A 20,422-nucleotide genomic window follows, 5' to 3' on the forward strand; every position below is an offset into this window, starting at 1 on the left:
ATGGGTAGTGCATGTGCGCTACTGTTGATTAAAATAAAATCCTCAATATTGGCAGACCCCTTGACATAGATGCACCAATGTCGGTCAGTAGATAGGAGTAATGGGTTAGTTTGGAATAAGTAAAATCCTACTCTCAATTTGTCAGTCAAAAAAGGTTTAAACATTTTCAATTTCAGCCTTAGACTCAGTCTCCAAAAGGAACAGGGCTGTGAAAAAAAACCCTAGTGACAGTTTTAGGACATCTCTGCTAAGATCTTTGGCAACCAACTTCTTGAAAAAGTGCATATTTTCCATCAATGTCTGCAAAATAGCTAGTTTTCATCTAGAAAGCTGTGTGGATTGCATAATATGTGCCAACTGAATTATGAATAGAAAGCAACGACAAGGACAGCAGTGTTTTGATGCTGTTAAACTATGCACCTTGTCTTCAACACAGAATATCTATTTCTCCTGGTGCACTGATTTCCATGCTACTTCTGCAAATTAAAATTGTGAATGTCAGCTGACAGAGCTGGAAGAGAGGGGAGTGTCAAAGTTGTTTGTGGTGAAAAAAAGGCTTAGCAAAAAAAAGGATGCAATTCTTCAAAAGAATTGGGCTCAAGATGATATCCAGCAAAAATAAACAGAAAAAAGTTTTCCTCAGCTTAACAATTTCCGATCCCAGAGGGACAATCAGCTAGAATCATTTACATATCTGCATAAATCTGCAATCTGGAAATAATAAAATCATTACCAGCTTGCAGTGGTGTAAACGAAATAACAAAAGGTTTGCAGTGGAGTATTTTTTTTTTTGCCATCTGTGACAACATTTCCATAAAAATACATATTAATTCCTTTCAAGCATCCATGAGACCATGGAATCAGTGTCTATGATTTGCACAAGGCAACGTTAATACACAGAGTGTTTAGATAAGGAAAAATGCCTTATCTATGGAGAAACAGATAATCAATGACTCAACATGCCCACCTTCCTTTGTTTTTCTTGCTTTACAGCACAATATGTCGATGCCTCTGCTTTGTTCACGTGCAAAGATTGATGGAGATAAAAGAAACAAGTTCAAGAACACAAAAAAATGACAGGGAAGAAAGAAAGATAACAGCGGAGATTGAACTATGTACTCGAACTGATAAACATTCATAAACTTCTGAGCAGGCCAGTTGCTTGCCTTAACAAAACATATCCATTAGGCTCATATTAAATTGAGGGAATTAATTACTACACACCAGATATCTTAAGCAACACCAGCCTTTTCCCTGCATTACCTGCCTTTCTTGATCAAGGTTTTTCCCTCCCTGGAGCTCCAGACATTTACCTTCCTTGATTGTTAGTGTTCTGTCACTCAATTATTGTGATGTAATGACAATTACATCAGCCGGGTAATAACTACGGAGTTGAGAGATCTGTTCCTATTCTGTCATGAACATTTTGGAAACAGGTGTTTACTTCATGTCTATGATAATATAACATCTTGCTTAGTCATGGTATAAAGATGGTGCTCATCTCTGAATGAGACGCTGTCATATGAGCATCTGTCTTCTTTCATGATTTGGTTCTTTGCTGAGTCAAATCATCACCACAACTGAAAAGTAGGCTGGCCCACACCTAAGTGTACGAATGGCTTAGAAACAACAACTGCCTCCCGGTACAAACAGAAAATCTATCTTAGGTGTCCCGCTGTGAATTAAGCCCTTAATTTTAAATCCATTCTTAAGTGAAAACAATTAAATCCAGGGTCATGCCCTCCATGCACAGTAACTGCACATCTGTTACATGTGTATAATAGCTTTCAATTTGAGCATGAGGTTCCTTGACTCTGTAACCATCAGAAATAATAAGTTAAATCTATAGTTAACATCAGAACTTGGACATCTATTGACTATCATTGCAGAAAAAATATATTTTTAATTGCATATGTGGAGCTGTGTGACTAAATTTCTATTCATGTGTGTACACTATGATTTGTTAATGTTCTTAAGGCTGTGTAAGTAAACGGAGCAAAGGTAGATTTAGGATCTTTAGACTTAGGTAGATTTAGGTGCATAAGACATGAATAAACGTACTGGGTGCACAGCCTCTGTCTATAGAGGGTGTGGAAGAAAGTCAGTTTTATTGCAGAAAACAAATTAAAACACAAATTCCTGCTGTGTGAGGTCTATAAGCAGGACATAAAAGAAGAATTTGAAAAAGAAGGACATCAGCTATACTTACTACTGGGGTCATGACAAATGGAGGCATTTTCCAACTCTTTAGTGTGTCTCATAAAGTCCCGCTGTAACACTTAGTAATATCAATACTTGAAATCTGATTTTGTTCACAAATTACTGTATACTTTACAATTTCAATTTGCCTACTGCACAGCGCTGGAGTTTTGTATTCATAGGCTTTGTGTGTCGGTCAATCTTGTTACCTGGCCTATCCTGACAAATTCGGCCTGTCGCGCCTCCTCCTTTTTGCGTGCTGATTTCGGAGACTCGGGCAATACGTCACTGAAGGACCGCCGGTTTAACATGTTCTGAGGAGAAAAAGGAACCTGCACCAGCCCGACATATGGCATGCACGCACACGCACGCACACACACACACACACGCAGAGAGAGGAAAAAAAGAAAGTAGAAAGGGGTCTTAGAGATGTTGACCCTGGCTACAGGGGGTGAAAACAACAGCACCTCTAGTTAGGTTGGAAGTCAGGTTAGCTGCAACAGTGGAGGGAGGGAAAAGTAAGAACAAAAGTGAAGTGAGGAGAGAGAGCCCTGCTGAGAAAGTCAGCATTGCAGCAGTATCCAGGCAGCGTGGTGCAGTATGCAGAGGCAGACAGAGAGCTGCAGTGAAATACAGCAGAACAAAGTCAGCAGGTTCTACAGTTGCTGAAAGTTACAAGGAGAGAAAAGGTACAAATTGGATGCCCCCGAAAGTAAGTTCATCCCAAAGTGAAGGACAACAGATCTTGAGATTACACTGGCGAAGAGAGATGCGCTTTTACCTTGTGCAGGTCAGGCATGAGGTCTTGGTAGAGCGAGCGGATCAACATATCAAGGGTCCGCTGGCGCTTCTGGGCAAACGTTGGTGTCTCCAGTGTGGCTTTCTCTCCATTGATTACTGCAGTAGATTAAGAACTTTAAGATAATGCTGAGAGAGAAAGAAAACATACACTGGAAACATTGTGAACAAAACAAAAAAAAAACAACAAAAAAACCCCCCACTCACATTTGACTAATAAAAAGTCCCTGAATTCTTGGTGATCAGTAAATACAGGTGGAGATGGGAGAGGGGGCCCGAACAGGGGAACACTCTCCTCTGAGAATATCTTCAACCTATAAAAAAAGAAGAAACAGACCACATTTTTTATCACACGTAGAACTAAAGCATTAGAACACAGCAAATATCAAATGACTGGTCAGCATTAGTCCACTCACCTGTAACTGTCATTCTGGCTATTATATCTAACTAATGCAAAAATATCTGATAATAAAAGTAAAGGAAAGCCCCCTTAAGAAAGAGAAACAATCAACTGAACTGTTTTTAAATATTTATTGGATCAAGTTGTTGCAGTCCTTCTGAAGGATACGGGTGAAGTGCGATCTGATCATGGAAGGCTTGAAGGAAGACGATGCATCATCGCCTTCCTGGAATACTATCGTAACAATGTCGTTGCCAATATGCCTCTTTCTCTCCACCTGCCAAAAAGAATAGATCGGAGAAACAGATAAAGAGAAGAGAAACTCAACAACTCATTGACTGCCGGATAGCAAGAAGTACATTTGTTTTCGGGTACAGGAAAAAAACGGGAAGCATCAAAATAATTTTTAAAAAATGTAGGCACATTTTTCTGAATTTTATTGGGTGAGAGTGAGATGTTATGACTGTTGATCTGACTTTGTCTTTTCAACTATTCAGGCCGTATAAATTCTTGTATCAGAATATATTAATGGAAGCATCTCAGTGGAGAGCTATAGAGTTTGTATATGGGGATGACTAAGCAAGTCTGCTGGGGCTTTTGGGGAGAATGATTTAATAGATATACAGTAAATACGTTAAGAAGTATTCTCAAGATACCTGACAGTCTAAGATGTTGCTCTCTATAGATTGCAGACTTACGAGTCTGGATTTGAATAATTACCGTTTAACAAATATCCAACACCATATACTGATTATTTTACACTGGTAACATCACTGCAGCCTGTGACGAGCTTTTCCCATGACTACTGTGATCTGCATACAGAAATATTGTTAAAATATTTTTGTATGCACTGCTGTAGGTCGTGGGCGATGGGTTGGTATTCTACCTGCGGCTGAGCCAAATGATGGACAAATAACTTGATGTCAAGTATAAGGTATTTAATCCAACCAGATAAATAAGTCACAAAACAAAGTGAACCAGTTTCCATTGGCCAGATCCCAACCAGCTCCAACTTTAACAGCTGATACATCTTTCCTCCTCCAGCTCAAAAGCCACCTCACCAAACTACCAAAAGAAAACCAAAGAAGCCATATCTGTCACATTACAATTAGCTTATAATCAGTTTTTAAAAAGGACGCCACAAAGGTGGGTAGCATCTAACTTCCTTGCATTGAGATCTTCCCGGTCGGAGATTTGGAGGCAGTTAGTCCCCTTCCTAGAACTTCATAGGTGCTCAGGAGCAATTGACACGCAACAGTATTTTGGCCTATGACATATAAAGCTATTACTACCACTCGTCAAGCCGGCTGACACATATTTCTGCCACAAGCGTCCACAAACATGAGTTTGGAAAAGGAATAAGTTACCCCTGATACACATAAATATGTTACCCTTTTCATTTGATTTGTCATTGTTGGTTTATTTTTTACTTCTATATGTTGTCCTCTGACGGCAGTGTTGTCCTTGGGGAGGAAAAGAGATGAGAGACAGGCCACCAGCCACAGACTGGTGAGTGTTCCTCATTATTGACTACAAGACTGCAACAGATTTTCTTAAAAGAAAATCCAATTATATGTCAGCTCTGCTAAACAGCAGCTCTTTTAAAATCACACTCACTAATATTGACAATACAGCATGGAGCTCTACAGTAAAGCAATAACTGCCATTATTCTCTTTTTTTCTTCTTAAAGTGACCGCACTCTTTCCATGTTGTCTTCTGTTGGTTCAGCCTCCTGTCGGTTTACGGCTAAAATGGGGTCTCATCTCTATCTTTTTAGATGAATGCGGGAAACATAACTTCCAAAACTTCCAAATGCCATTCTCCAAAACAATAAGGCATTTCTTCAAAACACATAGTATGTGATTGTGATTTAGATCTCAAATAAATACTGATGTATAGCCCAGCCCTTCTTTAGTACATTAGTGCTTTAGTGCTCAGTGCTACTTGTCAACAACAGACAGCAAATGTAATTCTTACCATCTTAATATTGTATCATCCATAATTAGAATAGCATACAGAAACACACCTGCTGTTTGTTCTCCTTAGAATAGGGCAGCATGGTGGACACGTGAAACATGAGCTCGTGGCCCTGATACACCGTGTAGATGGATTTGATTCCCGTAGTGTCATCTGAAGATATGAGACAAAAAGCACAAGACAATTAGAAAAATTCCTTTGTTTTCCAGTTTACATATTTGTACAATGTATGTATTTTACAGTTTTTTTAAGACTGATTTTAGTCATGGACATTATCATTTTAAAAGTGCATGAAAGTCCAGTTGCTTCAATGTGGCTTCTCTAATCTTCAACTATCCGTACAAATTTCCATATTTGTATATTCATGGACAGGGTATGTTCATGATCTACAGTACATGAGCAGTCATTTTCCAATTATGTTTAAAAGAAAGTGTTTTAAACAACAGTATTAATGCTTAATTGTATTACTCTGCAGATTTTTTGGGATACATCGTTGAATGGTTTACTAAAAAAAGGAAAAGGGCAAAACTAAACCATTAGGAAAACATAATTAGAGTGACACAGCTAAAATGCAGATAAAGTAGGTATTTGTGCCATCAACTGATTTGCAAGTTCTCTTACTCTTGGTGTCTAGCCCCCCTCGGTAACCTGCCCATCCCTGCAGCGTGATGGTGTCACCCAGGAGATTGAGAAACTTGTCAAAGCTCTCGCTGCCCATCTCTAAAACAAATGCAGAACTCAGATAAGATTCCATTGAATTGCTGCAAGTTTTTGTTCAAAACTGTGAGCTGAAAAAGTCGGAGAACAGAGGGGACAAACCGTTGCTGAACATTTCGTCGTCTGTGAGCTGTCCGTCTTTGGCATATAGGACGCCGAATTTAAAATTGACAGAACCCTGCAGAATTAAACAGATGTTTGAAACATCTCCAATACACAGTATATTTATAGAACATATGTGTTTATAGAATATGTGTGTACATACACACATATATTATTTAATGTGTATACACACACACACGCACACGCACACACATATATATATTATTCATGAAAAGACTGCATACTCCTTGAAAACACAACAAAAATGAAAATATGAAACAAGTACTGCAATAAAAGCTGAACTTTGGTAGCATAATACATTTCAGTGCTTGTAGACATTGCTGTCACACATGCGTTTATCATACGTTTTTCAAGTAATTAAAGTCATTAAAAACAATCTTATACTAATCTTGATTTTTGAGGTCTGATCTTAAATTTGGAAATAATTTGCATTAACAGCACTTAAAAAAAGGCCTGATAAAATAATATTACACAAGGCCAAAAGATTGTGTAATTGGCACTTTCCTTGCAAGATGTTGCATCATTATTAAATATTGCTTCAATAAATATAGGTAAATAAAACCAGAAAAGAATCAAACCAGCCAAACAAAAAAAGATAAAATATCCAATGGTAATAAAACCCCAGCGTAGCTTTCAGCCTGGAGAGCACATTTGAAAATCTCTTTAAAAAAATGCATCAATGTTCAAGATAAACTACACATTAAAAAGCACTATTGGCCCTCACCTCCTGTTCCTCCAACACCAGCAGGTCCTGTGGAAAATGAAACACAACAATTATAACTCATACTCTCTAGTGCTGCTGGTGGAGGAAACACAGCCCCAGGATATAAGTGTAGTTGATCAGCCCTTCCACGAAATGGGCCGGTGCTACATTTCATTAAGAGCGAGCTGGTGCTCTGCTGCAATTCTCACCTTCTGAATCTCCGGGTTGAGGATCTCCCTGGGGCCCTTCTCAAACCTGTCCATGTTCATTGCACTGGGATTATGGAAACAGGGGAAGGAAAGAGGAGCGACATGAGACATGTATTTAAATGATTGATGGAAGGTTGATAGCCCAAGAGTGTTGTACAGAAAAACGAGTGAGGACCGACATGGGGGATTTCTCATCCTGCTCGCACTATTTGTATTCATTCAGAGTTTGAGCAGTGACGCCACCCAGCCTGGGGAATTCATGATCTTCACTCTACAGTTTCATTCATCATGTTATATCCTGTTAGCACTCACTTAAGGAATCTGCTCCATTGCTGGGATGCCACAGAAAACATGGCGAAGACAGTAAACGCATTTATTAGACAAGGATTCTGTGATGAATGATCGCTTCTTAAAGATGACTTGTTACATTTGTTTACACTTCCAGGGGTTCAAATCAAAACAAGAAATGCTTAATTGCTGATTTCTGTGTTCCTGGGGAGGTCAGATGGTTACCATGTGGATGGATGATAAGAAAGCTAAAAAGTTAAAGTCATCATAACAAGCAAAAATTCTCTCAATTCATTCAAGCTTTTAAAATTCCTATGGGATTAAATATATATTAAACATTTTGCTTCTCTTATATGACTTAGTGGTTATAATGTAATGATATCGAATGAGTAGGAGGTTCTGAGTGTCTATTTACAAATTAATACAGCAATAATAATTAGTTTAATTATCATGTTAGATTTAGAGCCGATTATTGGTGCTGTTATTATGGCTATACTTAAAGATGATGTGATGACATGACAGTTTGTATAAATAATATATGAATAAAATTAATGTTTTATTAACTTTGTTACCAGTCACTCTTCTCATTTTAATGAAACGCACTTCATAAATACAAATGTCATATATAGAAATTACTGTCTAACAATATTTTAATCACATTTAAAATAGGATAATCCTACAGGAATGGCTTTGTGCAATGGTATTTCACGTCAACTGACATTTCACTAGAAAGCCTGGTTACATCTGCAAATAATTTGACCAAAGTAAGAAGTAGATTGAAAGTTTGTCTTTGAGACACCTGGAAAAATTACATTTCAAATGTTCTGGTTGATTTTCTTGATTTCAGTCAGGATTTCAGTCAGGGCACAAGTTTCCAATCTTTTCAGACTCTGAAGTGCAGTTATAAAACGTGCCAGACAATCACAAACCAAAGAATTAACTTAAATTATATATATCACTTTTCTGAACCGTCTTATGCAAATAGAACAAATTATTTAGACAGTAATAAAGGTCCGATTTCAAAAACAAGTAAATGAATTAAATGAATTATTACTGGAACATTTTCCCATGAGTAACACACACACACACACACGCACGCACACACACGATCTACGCTCACCTTAGGATGGACTTGACTGAGAGTGTTTTTGTCGGGCTGTAAGGGAGGCTGATCTTCAGAGTCCCCTGAGTAAACAAACAAACGCCATTTTACATGCTTATAGCATGCTGATGGGATTCATAATTTTTCTGAAAAGCAAGTTCATCATTTCATAGTGTTTTTATTCTATGTTGGAGGGAACGCTCATCAACATATATAATATATTGTTTTTTTTCCCACATCCATCCTTCAAATGGAATAAAGCCCACGAGATATTCACAGGAAACAGGAGAAAAAATCAATTATTCAAAAATCACAAACATTATAAAAACAGCAGCTTGGGTAAAGTTATTTTCTTCAGCCAAAGCAAAAACAACATCCTGTGCCGATTTGAGTCACAGAAAGGAGACTGATCAGTATTATCAGACGGTCTGGGTGGACCACACTAATCAGGTTTTGGATGAGACCGGAGGCAAGGTTCTGATTATTGGTCACATTTAAATATTAAATCTTAGCCTAAAACCACAATTAAACTTTTGGCTCCGGAACCACTAAGATTTCATCATTGCAACATTTAAAAAAAACATCTGGTTAAGAGCCTTCATGAATTAGTCTAATCTCAGTTTCAGCATTTGGCTGAGTCCACCTAAAATATCTTTATTGTGAGAACTCTATTCTCAAAGTATTACAAAAACCTTAGTAACAGTAAAATCATCTCACCCAGTCCCTTAGAGACCCTGTTAAAATAATCACCTTTTTTTTTTTTTTTTAAGATAATTTCTTTTCCAGTCATTTTTTGTTGTTTTTTTCCTCTGTTGTCAATGATGATCACTACTTCTCTATCAACATGGCATAACAAGATTCCCTCCTATCCCCAATGTGACTTCATCTCCCCTTACTACATTCTTCTCTTTACAAAGTATGGATCTGCGACAAATACCTCCCCAGACCATTATTTTGCATTTTTTCCTTAAATTCAGACAGGCGTCAACATTTGCAGGTGCACATCTCTGCTTCCCTTTTAACAATGACCAGATAGGGAATTCACCGTTTTTCTCCAAAGGATGGCTCTATACTGAGGAACCCGCAGGTTGTTCTGGTCTGACAGGACAACGGACAGGTAGAAGGGATTCTTCTCCGCGTCTGTACCCACATAGTTCTGGTGGACTGAGACAGACAGTGAAGTTAAAGTCAGGAACCAATGTTTTAGTCATGCATAATTGTATTTAACTGCATTTTTGCTCAAGGCAATGTAACAGTATATATTGAATATTCTACCACTCTCTGATTTTTTTAAATTTGGTTGTTAATTATTTAACTGCCTCATTTCAAACATGGAGCATTGTCTGGTTAAATTCTTTGATTCATTTGTATATGTTTGGCTATTTACAAAATCCCCTTTTGTCTTCCACAAAATTAAGAAGTTATGTTAATAGGAAATTTTTTAAATCATCAAGTAAAGCGATCAAGAAATACATAGGAAAATGCAAGGAAATTCATGGAAAACTGGAAAAAAACAAAAAACAAAAATGTCTATTATTGACAATATATTCAGTCAGTCATTTGTGATGGTTTCCAAATCCATATACCAATACCAAAGCATCAATTGTAATTTTCATGTATGTTGCAAAATTGCTCTCAGAAAATCTAAAAAGCATCAATTTCATTTTACCCAGCTCCCCTATACAACCATACCTGTATTTTTTGTTTTCCCTAAATAACCAATACATCTAGACCCCATTAATATTGCACTTTCTTTTCTATCTCCATTTTTCTGGCAGGTAGTGTCCAAAAATGTGTGCAACTGGTTCATTATTTTTAAATCTCCTTTCATTTAAACACAGCTGGAATTTTTCTACGCTAGACAGCGACAAAGACCTCCAAATAGCACCATGTTTGAGTCACGCGTTCATGTGTCTGCCTCTTTAGTTGACAGGGCAACATTAGAAGCAATCCTGAACAGACCTCCAAACCCAATTAAACACAGGATCCCTGGCTGCAACACAGTCTTTGCCTTTGTGTGTTCTTCCCCCCTCCCCAGTGTTTTCCCTGAAGTCGTTGCTCTGCTTAAACTGGTTGCTTTATTTGATAAGAAACGCTCATGTTGGCCTCCAGATCATAAAGGATTGTGTTGTACAATGTTTTCAGATGTAGTCAGGCTGTGAGACACAGATGGCTCCGCTGCCTCCCATAAATCTGGAGCCAAGACATTGCTGATTTATTTTAAAATTCCAAATAAGCCATGCCATGGTTGAAGATGTTCCTTCCTAGAGGATGTGAGCTTTTTTTTCTTCAGTATTTGGCTATTTGAGGCTCTGTTAATTATCTAAATTATTATGTTAATTAATAAGTTATCTTCATCTATGTCTGTTATTCACTTCAACTCTCTGACAAAGTCATTCTTTGCTGTGTGAGTTACAGAGGGGAAAAGTGGACAGTGATTAAAACTGCTTTATATAACTTTCACAAAGCTATTATAAAATTGAAGAGAATTAATTAGCAAAAGTTGCTTAATTTACTTGATGTATAATAAAACCTACATCTATTGAGCATTTCTGTGGCTATTGTGAAGTCATTATTTGGCAAATAAAAGTACATACTGGATAATATTCAAAACTCTTCTTGTATTTCTGCATGCAGGAATTAAGTACCCCTTTCCAACCAAATAAGTGAAAAGTGTGCCTGTGACGGGGATCCTGTGTTGACGTGGGAGGGTGTAAGTAACAATAATGGGAGAGGTGAGGGCCGAGTGACCTACTCCTGTGTATTTTTAATAATCTCAGAGGCTGTTTGTGTGAATGCCAGCCTTGGTAAAGCCCTCTTTCATAATCCAGCTGTCCATTCTTAATTGTCTCATCTGGTGGAGGCAATCCTTTTGTCCGCTTGGAGATACTGCACATGCATTTTCAGGTTTCAATCCTGGATGTTGCTTTGTGTCATCGTACATTTGAGACTCCCAGTGGGAATATAGCTGCATGCTCACAGTTTTTGGCCTTGAGTGAAGAGCGGTGCATTACGAGGAGAAAGGCTGACTTCGAGAGATAAGAAACATCCTGAGGACCAAGGGGTGCAAGTCAAAGGATGCTTTATTCCTATCTCTCAGCGTCAGTTTAGAGGGTTGCCATCATCGTCACCATCACAAAACCTTTTAAGATGAAGTTCTACACCGAAGTACTGACCTTTTCCCAGGAAGTATTTAAAAAACCATCTTGTGTGGTATTCAGGATTCTCAAGATGGACATCAGTTCTCCGCCAAGTTCCTGGTGTATAGTCCAAAGTCTGCTAATGACACGCGCACGCGCACGCGCACACACACGCGCACACACACACACACACACACACACACACACACACACACACACACACACACACACACATGGAATCTGTGACACAATCCATCATGATTAAAAATCAAAATAAATATAGTAAGTGCAGTTTCTGCTTGATCTATCCTGACATTGACCAAAGTGCTGTGTTGGGTTTCTTTTATCTGAAAGACAGAATTTCTGATGAGCTTTGCCAGACTTTGAAAACTTAAGAGTTTTAAACCTCACCACAATGGCTCTGGATCAAGATGTGAATTTGCCATTAATTTGAAAAACAATGAAAAAACCCATGACAAGGTTTATGTTTTGCTTGAGGCTGAATAAAGAAAACATTTTAACAGGTATAACTCTGTATACAGGGGAAACTATCCCATAAACTGCAAACAATCATTATTGAGAGTGACCCACAAAGGGTAACAGTGAGCTCAACAATTCACAAGTTAATCACACACTATTGCACTATTGAATTGTTAGTAGCATTATGTTTAAATATGATTTTGCAAGAAAAACAGGGTTTATTTATTAACTTAATTGTTTATGGGGTTTAACGACCTTGTTTTGAATCTGCTAGGTCCTGGAAAAGTCTGCCTTGGATTGTTACAGTTTTGTTCAAAATAGGATTTTTACCTCTTAAACTAGAGGTGCATGTATGCGAGTCTGTGCATCTATGTGCATGTGAAAGTGTGTGCGTGTGTTGGGGACATGATACTCAGCTTCACAACATACACTACAGTATATGGCCAAAAGTATTTTCTCACCTGCCTTAACTCGTATGTAAAATAAAATCCCATTCCTAATCCATAGTGTTCAGTATGATGTCGGTCCACCCTTTGCAGCTATAACAGCTTCAACTCTTCTGGGGAGGCTGTCCACAAGGTTCAGGAGTGTATTTAGTGGAATTTTTGACTATTCTTCCAGAAGCACATTTTTGAGGTCACAAACTGATGTTGGATGAGTAGACCTGGCTCTCAGTCTCCACTCTGAATCATCTCAAAGGTGTTCTATCGGGTTGAGGTCAGGACTCTGTGCAGGCCAGTCAAGTTCATCCACATCAGACTGTCATCCAGGTCTTTAAGGACCTTGCTTTGTGCACTGGTACGTAGTCGTGTTGGAAAAGGAAGGATCCAGCTCCAAACTGTACCCACAAAGTTGTTAGCGTGGAATTGTCCAAAATGTCTTATGTTGAAGCTTTCAGAGTTCTTTCACTGGAACTAAGGAGCCAAGCCAGCTCCTGAAAAACAACCCCACACCATAATCTCCTCTTGACCAAACTTCACACTTGGCACAATGCAGTCAGACAAGTGCCGTTCTCCTGGCAACCACCAAACCTAGACTCGTCCATCAGATTGCCATATGGAGAAGCGCAATTCATCACTCCAGAGAACCCGTCTCCACTGGTCTAGAGTCCTGTGGCACTATGCTTTACACCACTGCATCCAATGCTTTGCGTTGCACTTGGTGATGTGTGGCTTGGATGCTGTCACGATGCGCGGGGGCGGACTCGGGCAGGGAACCACACCTCAGAGCAGGAATCTGGATTGAAAGCGCTTTATTTGGATTGAACAGCAGGTAGGGTGTCGCTGGTAAGCCCGTGGCCCCAAGACAGAGTTGCACAGGGCTGGGTCTCACCAGGACGGGTTCCAGGCGGGGTGACGGCAGGACGGGCCCCAGGCAGGGTAACGGCAGGTTGGAGGTGGGAAGGACTGTGTGTCACCAGGACGGGTCCCAGGCAGGATCTCGGGCTGGGTCAAGGCTGGATCTCGGGCAGGGTCAGATGTTACACCGGCCGGCTGGGTCCGGTCGTAATGGGGTAGGGTAGGGTAGGGTAGGGTAGGGTAGGGTAGGGTAGGGGTCCAGTCTTGGCAGGGGTCTGGGACATCCACAATCCTCCAGCGCCAAGCAGAGTGTGCCGCTGCCCTTTATAGGGATCTTGATTAGCGGCAGCTGGCGCCGATTGCGAATTAATCCCAGCCGTGTCTCCTCTCGGCTGCCGTGAGGAGATCCTGACAGATGCAGCTGCTCGGCCATGGAAACCCATTCTATGAAGCTCTCTGTGCACTGTTCTTGAGCTAACCTGGAGGACACGTGAAGTTTGGAGGTCTGTAGCGATTGACGCTGCAGAAATTCTCCGTCAGTTTACCTGGCCTACCACTTCATGGCTGAGTTGCTGTCCTTCCCAAACATTTCCCTGTTCTTGTAATACAGCTGACAGTGGACTGTGGAATATTAAGGAGCAAGGAAATTTCACGACGGGATTTGTTGCACAGATGTCATACTATCACAGTTCCACTGTGGAATTCACTGAGCTCCTGAGAGCAACCCATTCTTTTACTAATGTTTGTAAAAACAGTCTGCATGCCTAGGTACTTGATTTTATACACCTGTGGCCATTGAAATAAAAACCTAATTCCGATTATTTGGATGAGTGAGCGAATACTTTTGGCTATATAGTGTATATTCAGAAGAAACTAGATTTTTTTGTGTGTTATAGCTTAAGTTAGCAATATATTCATAGAGCTAAATATTTTGTGGAAGTTTAATTAAGAACACTGACAAGACAGGAGTATGTCCGAAGGATAAACTCCTACAGGCCCGGGAAGATGATTGTGATGTCCCCTAATCTAGACAACATGACTTTATGGACATTAAAAGAGGAAGTTGGCTGTCAACTGACAAAACACCACAACATGTTGTCAATTCATTGTCAGAGAGGGTGAAGACATCAGGGGCTCTGGTGAAGAGGGCAGCAGCAGAAAGATTTGATGTGTATAAACAGCACATTTACAAGTGTTGCCTTTCAAACCACATACGTGGTTCCTTTGCCATGTTAAAGTGAAATAAATAGAACAGTTTCCCTCTGCACTGCTGAGTATTTCAACTTGATCATTTCATCAATCACCATGGGATGCCTTTTAAACATAATAAATATTACTCTGTGGTATAAAAAAAATATATATCTTATTTCATTTCTTTTTGCCAAGGGTTAGAAGAAAAAGCCAACGTGGAAGAGCTTATGAAGATAACATGAAGGAAAACTACACATCTTGCAGTAACCTGTCTTTGTATAAAAGGTAAGGAGAAGGAAAGGTGTCTATGAGCACCCCTCAACATACTGAAAACCATAGGTTCAACATCTATGACTTCTTATAAGTCATATATGTTCTGTTTTCATTTAATCAAACAAAGGAGATAGACCATGTTTTCAATTTGCTTTATTCTATCCAGTACAAAGAAATATGTCAAATTCCATTAGATTTAGCATGGTCATAAATGGCATCATATACTCTCATCTATGTCAAGGCTAAAAAATAAAAACAAATATATTGGGTGATTGTTAAAATCAAAGGGGGAAACTTTTAGAGGAAGTCATGTTTTTTTTTTAATTTTATCCCATTTTTTTTTTACCTCATCTGATGAGCCATTTTCCACCCTAAAGCGTCCTGCCCGCTGAATGGCCCCATCTGCATCACTGGATATCAGCTGAAAGAGAGATATGTTTAGAATTAGACATGTGACAAAGCGTGTTTCGTGCCAGACAGTAATAACCAAGTCATGAGTACGTTAGAGCTGGCAGACAAAGGAGGAACTCTTGCAGACATTATCATCTCCATGTGAGTGCACCAGCATGAGTCTGTCTACAGTCAGACTTTAAAATACATATGTAGAACTACATGGCTTTTGAATGGCCTCCTTTTCCATAACATTCAAACAAATATCTGTTTTATAATTTCAAAAGTTTATACCTCCATCCTGTGGCTGATTGGCTCGATAACCTACTGGTTGCCTTTACCAACTCAGCGAAGTAAACTTAATATGCAATAAACCTGAGTCACTGTTGGTTGTTTTTGGATGATTCGTTGGGTAATTTCTTGTAATTTTATATTGGCAATCGAATTGTCTGGGCCCTTGAGAATTCAGCTCTGTAAATAATTAATGTCACAGCTAATCAGTGAGCAGAGCTGTGGAGAAGGACAGCGCACGGTTGAGGCTGCATAGCCTGGTCACTGTCCAAAGCCATAGAGGAGCGGCTGTCACTTCATCAGCGCCACATTCAAACATATCACTCTGGCCTCATCTCTCAGGCGAAGAGCATTGATGCTATTCATTTAGTATCTCTAGTTGTCTCATACTTCACATCTGATGATCAGAGCTATGTAACCTGGCGTGGGCACGCCAAGGCTCGAGTCTGAACGAGGCCACAAGTCACTGGCTTGAAAGACAAGGAACAAGCGCAAGTGCTACTATGACTACTGTGTCAGGTGTCAAATTTGTGACTCTGATCCGACTCTGCGTCATCTACTCGCACTTCAGTTGGTCAAGTTTTTGGTCACTGCTGTCAAATGACTTAGCGGCTTACAATCCTCAACTCCCTAAATTGCTCTTCATCCCCTGAACAATACACAGAATAGTTGGTTGGCAGGCGACAGACAGCAGAACCTCTTGGTCTTTCTGTTTATTCAGACTTTGCCTTTTTCCCTGTCTTTACTGTCCTGCTCCAACTTGCTCCCCTCATGGGTGGAAGAGCATCAGCTTTGATAATACATTAAGTTTGAAAAAGCATAAAGGCAAGGCTTCATCATAATTTCTTACTGTGATGTCCCCACGTGTTGTCTAATGGACGAAGGTGAATGAGCCAGAAGAGAATAAAAAAAAAAGTTTGTCTCGTGTACAAAGACTGGAGATAGAAAGATGGTCCATCTCCTCTTAGAAACAAAACGGTGAAAAGAAAGAAAGCAACACATTTTTATCATCAGCTACTAATGCGGTTCACACACGTCAGTATAAAATTAAATGGAGCTTTATTGCATTTTATCCTATTCAATCATATTCATAATCGATCATGTGAAATTACCAAGAAAGCAACTGATCTACTTCAACTGCAAAAAATGATTTGAAGCAGTTCGAGTAAAGAAAAGTTCAGTCTTCAGTCTCAAATTCAGTGAAGCCTTTCTAATCGGCATCAATGACTCCAAATGAGCTTTGTCTGATGTAAACATTATATATCAACACATGTAACATAATGGAACATGCCATTACAAACATAGGTAATAATATACGCAATTCATCGAATGCATAAAAACCCCTAGTAACATATAATGCATTCCACCCACCCTTAATGTGCGAAGAAATCTGGACCTTCTCCCTCAGCTTTACTGTATATAATGATATGGTGTAGTAAATAGAGGTAAGCGTGTTTCCTCCAGGTGTGAAGCTCTGATAACAACAGAGAGGTTCCTGTTAATAGCTGTGTCTTCCGAGACGCTGCGGAAAACACTGCCTGTTCCCCTTCCGTATGCATATTAATAGGATGGAAAACAAATATAGTTTTTTGCATTTGTTGCAAAAAAAAAAAAAAAATCTATAACATCGGAGAGATACCAAGTCCATTAGAAACTGTCAAGTGAAGTTATAGAAGTATCTTTGCCTCCATCATGATTTCCTTCCGCAACATTAAACTGTCCACTTGCAGGATAATGGAGCGAGAAATGCCGTTTTCAGAGAGATAGTTTTGAGTGTATGTATGTATTTTTATGTTTGTCTCTATAAATCAAAGAGGAGAAAAAGAAAACATTTACTTTTTTTCAGGGTGTGAAGACATGCTTCTGTTTTGGGGAGAAATAAGTGAAACATGACAGGAAAAATTAAGCACCCCAGGCGTTGATGTGATTCTATTCACACATGTATGCAACCTTTGATTCTGAATTATGCAACAGAAGAGAGGTGAAGAGGGAAAAGCTGCACTCCAGTGACTCCCTTAGGTCAGAGAAGACAGTGGAGATAAAATGTAAAAAAAAAAAAAAAAAAAAAGATAAAGAGGAAGAAAGGGGAACTCGTTCTGCTCTATGCCTCAATAAACAACTAATAAAACAACTCTCCACTTCTGAGGTGGAATAGTGGTAGAAAATGGGAGAAAAAGGGACATGAAACATGTAGAGAGGGACAGAATGAAGGATGAAGCCACTGGGGGAGAGAGGCAAAGAGCGATGTGTAATGACAACAAAAAGCTGCATGATAAAAGAATAATAGCTGTCTCTAGGTTGCGTAAGCCCATGGGAAATGACCAGGGCTTTCAAGCTTTACAGACGGGGCAAGGACTCACACACACAACCTGTCCCTCCCTCCCCCTTCCACACACACACACTACAATTTTAGGGCATGACTTGGACATTTCACAAACACAATTGAGCTCATTGCATACTCAGTGAGTCTATGATTTCCCCGAGGCATTTGAAACACTGCAGTGCAAAGACAGATGTGTTTGTATATTATATGTGTCGGGGTATTAAATCAATACTTTTGTGACTGCTGATAGATAATTGATCTCATCAGTGGGCTGATGAGATCATGCACACTCAGAATCATTGCAAAAAGGGAGAGAACACAGCAGGCGTATGTTGCTGAGCAAGAACGGTGGCGGTGAAAGGGGAAATAAGCTGCAGAGGGAGAAAAGAGTGAGGAGAGGTGCAGTGACAGGGAGGATCCGAGAGACAGATGAAGAGAAAGAGTGAAAGGTAAAAAGTAGAAGAATCTCAAAGAGAGTGACAGCAGAAAAATACTGCCAGAGCAGAGTTGGGAGATGTGGAAAAAAATATCCAGAAGCCTTTTTCATGGTTTTCTCTATATATTTCTCTATCTGCTTAGGAATGGAGAATAGCACATTGGACACACACTAAAATAAAACTGTATATTTACCTATATGGTTTACAATATTAGAATGGCATATTTACTGGACTATTAACTCGTTGCTCATGTTAAAAAAGATGGGCACCAACCACACACACACACATACATACATACATGCATGCACACACCCATACATACATACACACACACACACACACACGCACGCACGCACGCACACGCACACACACACACACACATATTGTAACAACTAAGAACCTGGACAAAAAACAAACAAACAATTGAGGGTTGGTGTTTCAAGTTACATTCTAAATAGCCATCTTATATCGAATGCAACTTGGCTGCGTAGAAACAGAGCTGTATATTCGAGGCTTGCAGTATCAACAGCGGCTTTGTGCTGCTTTTAATTAGATTTGCTGAAGTTGACAGTTTGGTAGCGCTGCCAAACTTGCAATTGCATTAAACTGTGTTTGCTAAATCATCAAATTATTTTCTCTTGAGTGAAGTCTTTGAAAACACAGACATTACCAACATTGTAGCATCAATTGAAACACTGGATTGCTTGAACTATATTTGTTCTTATTAAAACAATGACAGACCAATTCAATATTAATAGTTAGGTATACTCCCTAGTGCACAAAAACAACTGTATTTAATTACAGCAAGTTGATATCATGTCTTCCTCTAACCCATGAGCCTATATATTGAAATATATATATGCCTGGGTAACAGACTATTTCAATTACTCTATAGACAATCCAGAAATTATGTAAGCACAAGCTACATTATAGGAGGAAGGTCTATATGGTAATCGAAATCATCACCAGGCCTTGTACAGGTTTGATTTCTGACTCTAGATTTAAAGGATTTGTGCCATACCTTATCATCATTCACCTTAAAAAAATAGATAAAAAAGATAAAGCTGATCATAATCTCTGGTTTTATTGAACAGGAATATGTTCATTGACTTTTAAGGAGACAACTGTGGATTGCAACAACTTGTGTGTTAGGCCAGTTTTAATACTTATGAGACTTGGTGCAAATACAAATTCATCATGAAGGATAATATTAGAGATAAAGACTTCTAAGGTGTGGTTTAACTAACTAATCATTCTCCTTACCTACAGCTAAATGCAATAGGAGGCTGATTTATGCTCCATGTGTAAAACCAGATTCTATGATTACAATGTGCAATGTACAACCGGTGGCACCTTAGCATTTGAGCTGCCTGTGTCTTAGACGTCTCACAACATTAACAACAGCATATCAATACTTTCTATTTATAGAACAACACTGATGATTGCCAGGAGCAAAAGATCATGGACCGCAGCACCGAAAGTGCCGTACATCAGCTGCTTCAATAGACAATTAATAAGATATCAAGAGTGTTTGGACTCCAGATGCTCAGGATGCTACACCAGCAACTGGTTTCCTCCAGGTTTGAGTACAACATGAAGCACTGTTTTTTTTTTTTGCACTGTAGGTTTTGTTATAGATTGTTTTGAGACCTGCTAAAAGGGATTATCTTTTCTTGCACTGTGGAGAACGTGCTCATACTACTCGTGTAAAGAATCCACAATCCGGTTGCAATGTACTATTGCATAGTCAACATTTACAAGGTTATATAATATATTGTTATATTGATATCGCATCATTTTCAGTCGTACTAGGTCACTGGAAATGACCTAGGCAGACAGACAAGGCCCAACAATAGTTTTTAGTTTTTGGTGCTGAAATACCAAACTGACTGACAATGGTAGGTGAAAAGCTCATGCCACAATCCTGTGGCAAAAAACAAGAAATTAAAATTTAGGATAATAAGTTTAGTTTGACACTAATAAGCAGTTAAATGAGGACTTGGTAAAAAATATTTTTAATGACTAGTTAACAAGCCATCATCAGAATGAAAAATTGCAAAATTTATGGAGTTAAATCTGAAA

General features: G+C 39.1%; 1 protein-coding gene across 9 annotated transcripts in view; it reads right to left on the reverse strand.

Annotated features, from left to right (window-relative positions):
* Positions 1 to 20,422, reverse strand: part of garnl3 (GTPase activating Rap/RanGAP domain like 3) — a 71,947-nt gene that overhangs the window by 17,961 nt on the left and 33,564 nt on the right. For 5 of the 9 annotated variants that reach the window (XM_086152207.1, XM_086152212.1, XM_086152206.1 and 2 more), the window contains 14 exons: positions 15,246 to 15,320; positions 11,694 to 11,796; positions 9,563 to 9,681; positions 8,536 to 8,600; positions 7,128 to 7,191; positions 6,940 to 6,966; positions 6,195 to 6,270; positions 5,997 to 6,095; positions 5,425 to 5,528; positions 3,566 to 3,674; positions 3,414 to 3,459; positions 3,205 to 3,311; positions 2,981 to 3,096; positions 2,409 to 2,531 (listed from right to left, as the gene is read on the reverse strand). In XM_086152207.1, coding sequence (XP_086008333.1) covers positions 2,409 to 2,531; positions 2,981 to 3,096; positions 3,205 to 3,311; positions 3,414 to 3,459; positions 3,566 to 3,674; positions 5,425 to 5,528; positions 5,997 to 6,095; positions 6,195 to 6,270; positions 6,940 to 6,966; positions 7,128 to 7,191; positions 8,536 to 8,600; positions 9,563 to 9,681; positions 11,694 to 11,796; positions 15,246 to 15,320 — 1,233 coding nt within the window. The remainder of the gene's footprint in view (positions 1 to 2,408; positions 2,532 to 2,980; positions 3,097 to 3,204; positions 3,312 to 3,413; positions 3,460 to 3,565; positions 3,675 to 5,424; positions 5,529 to 5,996; positions 6,096 to 6,194; positions 6,271 to 6,939; positions 6,967 to 7,127; positions 7,192 to 8,535; positions 8,601 to 9,562; positions 9,682 to 11,693; positions 11,797 to 15,245; positions 15,321 to 20,422) is intronic. The other 4 variants (XM_086152214.1, XM_086152210.1, XM_086152208.1 and 1 more) reach the window with 3 other exon arrangements.

This window comes from Fistularia commersonii, chromosome 9 (genome assembly GCF_037954325.1).
Source record: "Fistularia commersonii isolate RoL2024-O1a breed Wild chromosome 9, RoL_Fcom_v1.0, whole genome shotgun sequence".
NCBI lineage: Eukaryota > Metazoa > Chordata > Actinopteri > Syngnathiformes > Fistulariidae > Fistularia > Fistularia commersonii.